Source organism: Hippopotamus amphibius, chromosome 8, assembly GCF_030028045.1.
Source record: "Hippopotamus amphibius kiboko isolate mHipAmp2 chromosome 8, mHipAmp2.hap2, whole genome shotgun sequence".
In the NCBI taxonomy this organism is placed as follows: Eukaryota; Metazoa; Chordata; class Mammalia; order Artiodactyla; family Hippopotamidae; genus Hippopotamus; species Hippopotamus amphibius.
This window is the reverse complement of record NC_080193.1, coordinates 15,332,827-15,344,402: the sequence shown is the minus strand read 5'-3', so window position 1 is coordinate 15,344,402 and position 11,576 is coordinate 15,332,827. Positions and strand designations below refer to the sequence as shown.

At 53.6% G+C, this 11,576-nt stretch overlaps 1 protein-coding gene across 1 annotated transcript in view; it reads left to right on the top strand.

Annotated features, from left to right (window-relative positions):
• The first annotated feature begins 4,603 nt into the window (after nucleotides 1-4,603).
• Nucleotides 4,604-11,576, top strand: part of TESC (tescalcin) — a 62,736-nt gene continuing 55,763 nt past the window's right edge. Inside the window, exon 1 of the mRNA XM_057746311.1 lies at nucleotides 4,604-4,686. Within this exon, the coding sequence (XP_057602294.1) occupies nucleotides 4,629-4,686 (58 nt within the window). The 5' untranslated portion in view covers nucleotides 4,604-4,628. The remainder of the gene's footprint in view (nucleotides 4,687-11,576) is intronic.

Sequence of the window (11,576 nt, the reverse complement as noted above, 5' to 3'; positions counted from 1 at the left end):
GAGTGAAATGGCTGAATAAAGCAATGAAACTGGGACATTTGTAGAGACATGGATGGACCTAGAGACTGTCGTACAGAGTGAAGTGAGTCAGAAAGAGAAAAACAATCATATATTAACACATATATGCGGGCTATAGAAAAATGGTACAGATCAACCCGTTTGCAAGGCAGAAATAGAGACACAGATGTAGAGAACAAACATGGACACCAAGTGGGGAAAGCAGGGAGGGTTGGGGGGAATGAATTGGGAGATTGGGATACCAAATTGTACACTCTAAATATATGCAGTTTATTGTCTGTTAACTGTATCTCAATAAAAGTTCTTTAAAAAATCATAAAAGATTGAAAGCAACGTTTTCAGAGTAAAAAAAAAAAAAAGATGAGATTGTGGACCCATTATACAGATGAGGACATCAAGGTTCAGAGCTACAAAGGAACCAACCCACGGCCACACCCCCCAGGGAGTGGCAGAGCCGGGATGCAACTCAGATCTGAATCCACCTCCTACAGCGCACCGTCACCCAAGGTTAGCTTCAAAGATCAGGGTGCCTCGGGTAAGAAAGGTTTGCTTAAAAGAAAACCAAAAGAACAACTTTAATTCAAAATGCAAACTGGGGATGATTCGTCTCTGATTCCATTCACACTAAAACCAAGAGACTAAGACATATGAGCCCAGCATAAGGAGCTTAGATGAGCTTAACAGAAAAACTGTTTCAGAGTCAAGACACGGGTGTAGCCATTTCTGGGGTTTCCTTCCCTGGATGTATTTTACAAGAGCACCACTGATTCCTACTTGTTCCAAGTGGTTTAGGTGTGGTCTTCTCTAAGTCGAAGGCCAAGCAAGATGGCACTTGGCGTCCTTGTAACTTTCTTAGGGTCAGTGGCCCCTAAATTAAGAAAAGTGTCTTGTTGCTCCCAGAACATTGCCAAGCCTTGGGAACGCAGCCGCCCCCCCCAAGCTAAGTGATGAGAGGGACAGGGGAGCAATACAGGTGAATTATAGGACCTCCATTTACACCACTTGGTATGTATACCCTGATTCTGCTTTACCATGCATTCTGAACACCTTGGTTTTCCCCAAAATAAAATGGGCATGTATTAGGTACCCACCAGTGTACCCATTAGTGATGGTCTCTTCCTATCTCTTTCCTTCCAGACTGTGAGGTCAGAGACTACCTCATTGCAGTGTCTGAATTCCTGGCACTCAGTAGTGAATGAGTGAATGAATGGACAGATGAACAAATGAATAGTAATAACAGCCTACTCTGTAGTGGTGTGCTGCGTTGTCTCAGACTGGCTTGCAAGAACTAGTTGTTAAACATTCAGGAATTTTGCAAGCCCATTGTTCATTACTGGTAGCTTGAAATTGACCATGGTGGCAGTATTTACACCAGGGAAACCAGCAATGTTGCAAAGCAGAGCTTCCCCTCTGCTTTCTCACTGGATAGCACTTCCTGTGTCAGGCACTGTTTTAAGCCCTTTACATATATGAATCCACGCTTAACCCTCACAAGCATTGTAAAGAAGGCACCATTATCATTCCCATTTTACAGATTTTGGAAACTGAGGCCCACGGAGGCAAAGCCACTTGCCCAAGCGTGGTTCGGTAGTCTGCTTCCCTTTCATGAATGAAGACCATCCTCACCATCTCTGGGCTCAGCTGCCCTTGGTGGCCTCACAGGTACCAGTCATTCTCACCGCAGCCACTGTTTTTAATCAGCTCCCCTGGGAGAAGAGAGGCAGTTGCCTGGTGACCAGAGTGTTTCCTAGCTCTCCAAAGGTCACGCTGAATGAGGGGGAGGATAAAGATTACCACACAGGGTGCCCCCTCTTCCCCGGCTCCAGACAGCAGATCCAATCAGCCCAGCCAGACCCCCATGCCGTGCTGCAGACCTCCCTGGTGCTCTGACGCTGTTAGCAGGATTGAATTAAAGGCCTGACGTCGTGGAGCAGCGGCTGCAGGCTCGTGTGCAGAGAGCCCTGCCGTGTGTGTGCATCACTGCCAGAGAAGGAGGCAAAACCCAGGCAGAGGGTGGGTGACCGCAGGGCCCCCACACCTCACAGGCACTCTGTCCAGCCAGTATTTGCCTCTGGTGGGTCCCTTTGGGACTACAGTTGGGGACAGTCGTGGACTCCCCAAAGCTCAGCTTAGAGGTTAACAGTCTCCCCAGGGGCTGTTCCAGCTCAAACATTCCAGATCTCTGTGGGCTTTCGTTTACCCCCCTGCATTGTCACCTCCTGTGTGTCTGTCTCCCACTCCTCCGGGACTCAATTCCTAAGAGCAGAAGTGTAGCTCCAAGCCCCAGGCAGGCCCCTGTACACCGCGGGCCCTTGATAAATGGGCGATGAATAAGAGAATGAACAAGCAAGTCCGCACGTTGTGCCTTCCTGCTGCCACAAGGAGCCCCTAATTATTCCTCCAAGCCCTGCCCTCAGGAATAAAGTCCCTGTGGTCATTACACTGGCTGGTGGAGGTGGCTCGTTTGGCGGCAGACTCAGGCGAGCGGATGGGGGCCCTGAGAAGGACTCTCGGAGGAGGTGATATTTATGCTGAGATCTGAGGAGCCCCTGCCACGGGAGAAGGGAGGGCAGGGGAGTTCCTGGCGGGAAGGGACCAGCAGAAATGCTTGTCTAGGAGCTGACAGCAGCGGCGGCCGGCGGGGCTTGAGATGAAGTTGACGGTGTAGATAGGTGATGGACTAAAGACCACCTCCCTTCACCCCATACACTGGGGGTCTCTCTGCGATCACTCGAGGGGCAGAGCAAGGCCATGTGCCCCCTCCCTGCCCCAGGGCACTGCCCCAGGGTTTCTACCCCTACCCACCTGCACTGTACCAGCTCTGAGAGCAGCCATGCCAAGGGGGAGGAGAGGCAGTCATGAGAACATCATTTTCTATCTCCCCAGCAAAAAGCCCCAGCATTTAATCCTTGGATAATTTAATATAATAAAATTCCAGGAACAGATATTTTAAGTCGGAACAAAATCGTGTCCAGCAGTTGTGGGTAATTCCCAAGGGGCCCAGGGCCCCCTTTCCTGATCCAGAGGCCAGTCTGGGTTTCTAGATTCCTTCTGACCTGACATGCAGTCTCCCAGGCAGCCTTCCAGTTTGCTTGCACCAGCTGATGCCCGCAGCCAGCATGTCCCCAGCTTGGCGAGCTCTCTGCACGGCCCCTGTGCGCAAGCTTTGAAAAGGCGCATTCTCGGTGCTGCCCCAGCTACCTGAGTGCCTCTACTGAGTGTGAACGAGAGCTGAAGTTCCAACCAGGACGGGGCTGAATCTGCTACTCCGGCAGGTTTCAGGAGTGCCCTAATGGCTCTGAACAGCACCCCTGCCCCTGGGAAGGGCTATGACCCTCAGCTTGGACCTGTGGTCTGCAGGTTTGGGTAGCTGGTTCTCAGCACTGCCTCCCCAGCACCCTGTGATGTGGATGCAGGTGGGGGGCTCAAGTCTCCGTGAACCCCCACCCAGCACTATCAACGGAGCCTGGCACCTAGGACAGACCCTGAATACATGCCAACCCTTGATGGCCACGTCACCAGGCACCGTGGAGCACAGTGGTCTGAGCTTGAGACAGGGAAAGTGTTGACTTTGAATTTCTGCCCTGGCTGTGTGACCTTTCTGAGAACCAGTTCCTCTGCTGTAAAGTGGACTGCCTTATGCTGTGTCCCAGGCCAGGCCCTTCTGATCGGCGTCTCATTGACTATAATTATCCCCATCTTAAGGAGGAGGAATCATGGTTAGACAGGTGGCAGGACGGACGAGGGTCACCCAGCCTGGTTACGGAACCCAACTCCTTCAGCCAGCTTCAGGCAAAACTTCTCCCAGAAGGACTGCATTCTCTCTGGCAGTTTGAAATGCTGCCTCCTGGGCCCTGCCTGAGTCAGAATCCCTGAATCTAAAGTTTGAGAACATCCCCACCCTAAGCAACTAGGCTGAGTGGCTAGGACGGGCCAGTCTTGTACGTGTATGTCCACTTCATCAGGGTGGGCTTTTCTGGAATAAGCCAAACAAAGCCCCCCCCCCCCCCCCCCCCCCGCCACTTGAGCATTCAAGTTGGATTATTATTATTATTATATTATCTTTATTGCTGTTCGCCATAGAGCTAATTAACGCTGTCCTTCTCCACTGTTCCCAGGGAGTTTCCCTCCTGTGATCTGGGAGGATGTGTAGTGGAACCGGGGTGGGGGTGGGCACGGAACCGCCATGGTCTGACCCGCCTACCTATACGCCAACTCTGCTCACACCTGCTTCTTCCCCGAGGCTGCAGGGGTGCAGAAGGGGTGAGGCGCGATGAGCACGGCCGCCGTCGTGGGGAAGGGGGACCCACGGTCCCCCTGCTCTGCCCACCCCCCTCCCCGCCGTTTCCGGCCCGGGGCGGGGCATTTCCCTCCCCCCCCCACCCCCCGCACCCCGGCGATGCGGGAAGCCGGCGGGCGCTAGGACCGTGGCGCTCCGCCCGCCGCCGCTATAAGAGGCCGCGCTCGCGCCCCACGCGGAACCCGCGGCTCAGACCGGTTCCGGGCGTCCCGACTTGTGTCGGACCCGAGGCCGGCCCGGCCCCTGCGCAGCCGACGCCGGCCCAGGGCCCGGGAGGGACGAGCGCCCCGGGGACCCCGCCGCGGGCACCATGGGCGCTACCCACTCCGCGTCCGCGGAGGTGCGGGAGCTCGAGGGCAAGACGGGCTGTGAGTATCCCGCGGGGACGGGGGCGGGGACCGCCGGCCGGCTGGCACGAGAGCCCCCAGCCCACGGCCACCCGCTCGGCTTCGGGCCACCGCGCGGTGTGACCTTGGGCTCGTCGCCGGCTCTCTCCGCGCCTCAGTCTCCCCTTCTTTCGAATGGGTCCCCGCCGGCCACTTTGCCGGCTGCGGTGATGCTGAGTAAGTGTCGCGGCCGCTCTGCCTCGGCGCTCTGGGAGTTGGCTGGGAACCCCCGAGCATTGGGACTGCGGACCCGGGAGGGAGCAGGGTCCGGGCTTCCCCCACAACCCGCCCAGGGCAGGGCAGGCGCCCGGGCCCGGGAGAGCGAGCGCCCCGGGAGGCTCAGCCGTTGTACGCGTCCTGCACCTGAAAGTCGTTTGGATTCGCGATGCGCAGGGGGAGGAAAGTTTTGAAGTCGATGGGAGCTGGCTGGGAACCCGAGTGAGCGGATGTCTGCGCCTCCCGGCTGTAAAACGGGTCCAGGTGGGGCTCCCTCCGTGGGTAACTGGGAGGATGAAGCGAGGCAGCGTCCGAAGAGCACACTTTGTTGGAGCCCGGCGACCTTCCTGGAGCTCGCCCGGACTCCCCGGCTCTTCAGAGGCTGCGCGCCCCGCATCCGCGCGGGGCAGGGCGCACCCGGAGGCCGGGCCGCGGGGCCGAGGTGACCGCAGGGAAGTGATGGCGGAAGCGCCTGACCGCCCAAGTCCAGCCGGGCTGGGAACTTGACCCTGGGCCCTGACCAGAGGGCGCCTTGTTCTACTACGGGCTGTGAAGCGGGTGGGGGGTGGGGGTGTAGACTGAAGACCGCTAGAGGCCAGGTGAGTGGGCAGACCGGCTTTGGCAATGGGCAGACCGGGTGTGAACCCTGCCAGCGCCACTTCCTGGCTGTGTGACCTTGGGCTAGTCACTTTACCTCTCTGAGTCTCGGTTTCCTTCTCTTCAGAATGGGGTTTCTGCTAGTATCTGGTAGATAGATGCTCAAAGAAACGGGAGCTGCATATGTCATATCCAGGCGGGAGCTGGCTCCTGGTGCCTGCTTCCAGTAGTGCAGACAGTCAGCGTCCATGGTTGATCAGCTGGAGGGAGCAGCCCAGACATTTGTGCGTGGGCTGAAAAATGACCCCTCCTGACTCCCAGTCTAAACACCTCTTTCCAGGAGAATTGCGTGCAAAGTACAGAAAGCCCCTGATTATTGGTGTCTGTCTACACATGCATGCATGTACAGACATGTATGCAGACACTTTCCTGTGTACAAATATAGAGCTATCTTCAACTGGAGGGAAAAAAAGGTGTGGTGCATATATATAATATGGAGTCTTTTTTAAAGAGGGGGAGTAAGAGTATATTTTTGTAAATGTTTTATTTGCATCAAAGAAGTAAGAGTAATGAATACTTATTGGGGGATTTGGTAGAAGAGATGAAGGAAGGAGTGAGCTTTTCACTGTTAACTTTTTTTTATTTTCGTTTTGAACCGTGTATGACTATTTCGCTTATTCAAAAAGTTTCATAAAGTCTAGTTCAACCCCAAGGCTTGTGTGAGAGAGGAGGTAGGATTCCCCTCACCTGACTTTCTTGGATTTCCCCTGTTTTCATTATTTTTTGAGTGCCCTCTGGATGCCTTGAATCTGGATGGTTGGAAGTGGGGGTTCTCTGAGGCTGAGATCTCTGCAGAAGGGGTGGCCTGGTCACTGGCTGCAGTCTCTCAGGCAGCCGCCACAGCAGGCACTCTTGGGGAATTCCATCTGGTTATGGGTTTGACAGGAGACAGAGCTGCAGAGCATACTGGGAATCTTGCCAGTCTCCTGGGTCCAGCCTCCCACAGGGGATGCTAGATGCTGGGTGTTCCATGCTTTGTTGCTTTCCTAGGTGTAGCTGATGTGGCTTCCCTTTTTGCTGTTCAGAACTCAGATTTCACACCCCAAAGAGGGAGAGGAGACAGAGGAGGTCAGGGAAGGAGTTCTGAGGTCAGACTAGAGGGGAGGATAATGCCTTCGTCATCTAAACTTTAAGTAGGTGGAAACTTCCCCCGAGTCCTGTGAAAGGGGTTGGCACAGTCTGAGCACTGTTACCTATTCAGACCCAGAGAGGCTGATATTCCTAAGGGGAGATGCACAGTATAAACAAATCAGCCCATAGGTGTCAAGTTCTGTGAACGAGATACAATCCAATGGCATGGGTGTTGTGGGAGGGGCAAGACAGCATTTCTTTAGGGTGGATCGGGAGGGCTTCTCAGAGGAGGTGATAATGGAATAGACCCAAATAAGAAGGAGCCTACTGCGTGAAGACCAGTAGGAAGTGCATTGGAGCAGAGGGTGCCACAAATGCAAAGGTCCTTTGGCAGGAACAAGTTGAGGACAATGAGTGAGGTTTGTATGAGATGAGGACACGGACATAGTCAGGGCTCATGTTGGGGCGGGGGCCAGAGTTAAGGGATCTTGCTATGTACGTAGCCTTGGGCGTCATTTATGCCGCGAGTGCCTTGGTTTCATGCACTGTAAAATCGGGATAGAAGTGGTACCTTCCTCTGAGTTGTTGGGAAGGATTGAGTGAGTGAATACACGTGAAGTATTTAGGAGAAGCACAAGTGTTTCGTATTAACAGCCATGCTTTAAATACATCGATAGGTCCTGGTTGCTCAGAGCCACAAGTGACTGAGAGTTAAGTCTTGGTCCCACTTCTTCACAGCTGCATGACCTTAAGCAAGTCGTTTCACCGCTCTGAGCATTAGTGACCCCACCTGAACCCCGGGGTCGCCGTATAGATTCAGTAAGATGATGTATGTATGTCAGGCAGTGCTTGACTTGGTATGGGAACATGAGCTCCCAGCATCCTGCGGGCTGGGTGGAGTGTTCCTATAAGAACCCTTGGGAAGCATCCCTGAGAAGGGGGAAGAGCCTAGGACCAGGGCAGCCAGAGAACAGGCTGTGTCCACGGGCTTGCTAGGCTTCCCCTGCCTCTCTGAGGACCAAGATGGTCCCCGATTTGAAGAGTCAGCCTGGTCCCTTTGCATGCACTCTCGGGGAATCCTGATGCTAATCCTCCAGGGAAGGCGGTACTCTGGCCATTTTACGGATAAGGAAACTGAGGCTCAGAGGGGTAAAGCAACTTGCCTGCCGTCCCACAGCTCATAAACAGAGGAGTAGGGGACCCCAGGATCCCCATTCACTGTCCTGCCAGCGCTTGTGTCTTCACTATGTTTGGTTGCCTCTCAGATTTCTAGGAACCCAGAAGGGGTAGGAACAGCCTGCCCATGTATTTTTCTTACCTCCAGGCCTTTGCACAATCTGTTCCCTGTGCCTGCAGCACCCTTGCCATCTCACGTAATTCGGCATTTGCATAATGGCAGTACTTCTGCAACCACCACCCAGGTGAAGATCGCGCACCTTTTCATCTTTGCCCTCTCTTTACGAAACTCACGCTCTTCGTCTGGAGCTCATCTTAGCTATTGTTTCCTTCCAGAAAGCCACCCCTAGCTCCCCTCCTTCCAACCTCTGTGTGTTAAATGCCCGTCCTCAGCCCTCCCGCAGCCCCTGCTTTCCCTCCCATAGAGCGCACATCACACCCTGTTGTCCTTGTCAGCTTTGTCACATGCCACCCCCTCGAAACTTGGAGCTCCCTGAGAGCGTGGAGGATGTGTCTTGTTCACCTTTGCACTCAGAGCACAAAAGGTTCATGTTTAGGGGGTGAAGGCCCTGGGGACTTTATAACCCAAGGCGTATCACCCAGGGGCAAGCATCCGGTATAAAATCTAGTGCCAGCCTCACCAAAAATAGGCCTGAGCGCAAGCTCGCCCACACAGGGCATCCTCGGGTCTGCACACCCACTTCTCCTTGCCTGTAAGTCTCATCGATCGATGTAAAACATAAACAAGTATTCCCAAACATCTTCTCTGCACCAGGAAAGCTAACTACCTAGATTGTTAAAATTCATATTAAAAATACAAGCAGTGAGAGAGTAAATTGACATATATACACTACCAAATGTAAACTAGATAGCTAGTGGGGAAGCTGCTGCATAACACAAGGAGATCTACTCGATGATGGGTGATGACCTAGAGGGGTGGGATGGGGAGGGTGGGAGGGAGGCTCAGGAGGGAGGGGATATGGGGATATATGTATAAATACAGCTGATTCACTTTGTTGTACAGCAGAAATTGGCACAACAGTGTAAAGCAAAAATACTCCAATTAAAAAAAAAAATTAAAAAACAAAACCCAAGTGAAAGCATCCTGGTTGTATGTCTGAGTGGTGAGCTGGCCTTTCTCCTCAGCAGGCGTGGCGTCAAGCCCAGTGTGTGTCCCAAGGTGTGACTTGGGCCCTGGACAGGAAGAAAGCCTCCTTAGGACTCACTCACTGGAGCGTGTTGCCTGTCACCACCTTGAGCTGGCCTGGAGGTGGCCCTTGCTTCCTGTCCTCCCCACCCCCACCCCCCCCCCCGTGTCTGCTCCTGGAATTGGAAAGGAAATAATAAGAGGAGGATTCTGGGAAAGGTGGAGGGGTCTATTTTTTCCTTCAGGCTCCAAAAGAGCTCCACAGGCACGTCTGTGTAGATGCCAAGAAGCTGCCAGAAGGAAGAAGAAAAAACAGTCTCCCAGATCTGGAGTTCAGACCTTGTGATGGTTGGAGCTAATGTTTATCGGGCGCGTGACATCTGTCAAATGCTGGGCTGAGCTATGAGGTTTCCCCGCAGTGGCTCATGGAGTCCTTCCAGGAACACTGTGGCCTTCCCATTCCAGAGATGGGGAAATCGAGGCAGAAAGAGAGGATGTGACTGCCCAAGGCCACAGGCCACTGAGAAGCAGAGGCGGGATTCAATTCCTGGTCTGATGCCCGGACCTCATGCTTTGGGAGGGGACCAGAGATGTGGGGGGCCTGTGTGGCCTGGGCTGGCTCCTCGGGGTGGCACTACATTTTCCACTGGAATCTCCCCGCTGGGCAGTACTCTTGGGTTATAAGCAGCTCCAGGCCACAGCCTCGGCCCCGCTTCACCACGTGCCACGTTCCCCAGTGCACCAGACGCCTTCCCTGCCCTCCTGAAGCTCGGAACCTTGAAGGGTAAGGGCGGTCTAGCTAGTACTGCTGTGTTCTTCCTGTTGTCACTAAGGCTTGTCAGGTCCTAAACGGCCGCCAAGGCCTACCTGGCTCCCTTCCCGTTTCCTCTGGAGTGGACTCTGGTTTTAATCTGGGATCCTCGGGGAGTCTCTGAGCCCCATAAAGTGGGGCACAGACTTGTGTCCATGTGGCTTTGGGAAATGTGGACCCTTAGCTTTCATGAGATTCTCAAAACAGTGAGGATGTATTCCACTGTATGTAAATCCGACCCCAATAAGAAAGTAATGATAAGAGCACTTAAATTGTTTTAGAAAAATGAAAAACGGTGGCTCCCTGCAAAGGGAGGAACAAACATGCCTAGAAGGACTGGTCCCCAAAGGCTGAGCTCTCGGGGAGCCCTGGGCACAGTGGTCAAGACCACAGCACCGGGGACCAAGTGGCCTCAGCTCTCCGGAGCCTTTTCTGCCTTGGTCGGGTGGGGTGTCCAGACCTCTGCCCACTCCCTGGGTGCTCGCAGCCTGGAAACGTGGAGAGGGTTGGGTAGCAAGCGAGCTAATTCCTGGGCACCCAAAGCACCCTCTGCTCTGGCCCACCCTGGTATTTTGCACCCTGTTGAGCTGACCTGGTTGTCCCACGTTAGTAGCTGCAGAGCAGGGCCTGGAGGCCGGGCCATCGTCAGGCTTGCCCTGTGCGGCGGTGCTGAGACGCCTGCCCCAGGACGCAGCCCTCTCTGAGCCCCCAGTTCCATCCCTTTGAAGATGTGGCAGTCAGCCAGATGGTCTTGGGCTGCGGATGAGCTAACGGCTGTTCTTTCTCGGGCCTTTTCCATCCATCATCTTCCCACCCTCCTAAGAGCCCAGTGGGACTTTTGTTACCCGTTTACAGATGAGGAAACTGAAGCTCAGATACGCAGGTGATGGCTGAGGGCCACTTAGATGCATATGTAGAACTGAATTGCTTTGCTGTACACCTGAAGCTAACATGATGTTATAAATCAGTTATACTTCAACAAAAACAAAGAAAACATAATTTAGAAAAAGGTCACTTAGATGCTATGTGGGGGACGAAAATTCAAAACCAGGGCTCTTTTTCCAGTGCAAAGAGAAACTGCCTCTCCCCTGTGATGTAATATAGATGGAAAGCGTGTGTCCCCAAGTCTGTGTTATCTGGGAGAGGCAACACTGCTGCCTCATGACCTTGTTAATGGTGTTCCACACAGTTGTTTACCAAGTTGGCAAGGGGAAAATCAGACCTCGAGGCAGATAGGATTAGCTCTGGGTGATGTGGAAAGTTCTAGAACTGTGTGCCCCCCCCACCCCCACCCCACCAAATCCCCCAGGGAGGGCAAGCTTGGTGGTGGGCAGTGTGAGGAATGTGGGGAGGGCTAAGAAGAAGAGGCCCCCCTCCATTTCCTGGGTCTGATGGTGTGGCTCGCGTCTGTTTCAGAAGAAGAAGTTGTGTTTTCTCTGCATGAAAGCAACTGACAATCCACTCCAAGACTTTCCAGCTCCAGGGATTAGTAGTAATTAGATCCCTTATGCATCTTTCTTTCTCGCCTCTCCCACCCCCACACTGGCAGGATAATTTTTTTGTGAGTTAATGGTCCCCAGAATGCAGCATGGAATTTAATCACCACTCGGATATGCCATACGGCCCAGTCCTAGGGACAGAATGCTTTGTGTGTTGATAAGATGCAGCTACTTTTGCAAAGCACTTCAGTATCTGTTATCTCAAGCCTGGGGAACAAGGCATTTTCAGCTCAGGAGTGCCCACTTGCTTTGGAAGATAAGGCAGGGCCTCCTTTGCCCAGGCTGGAGAGGCTGG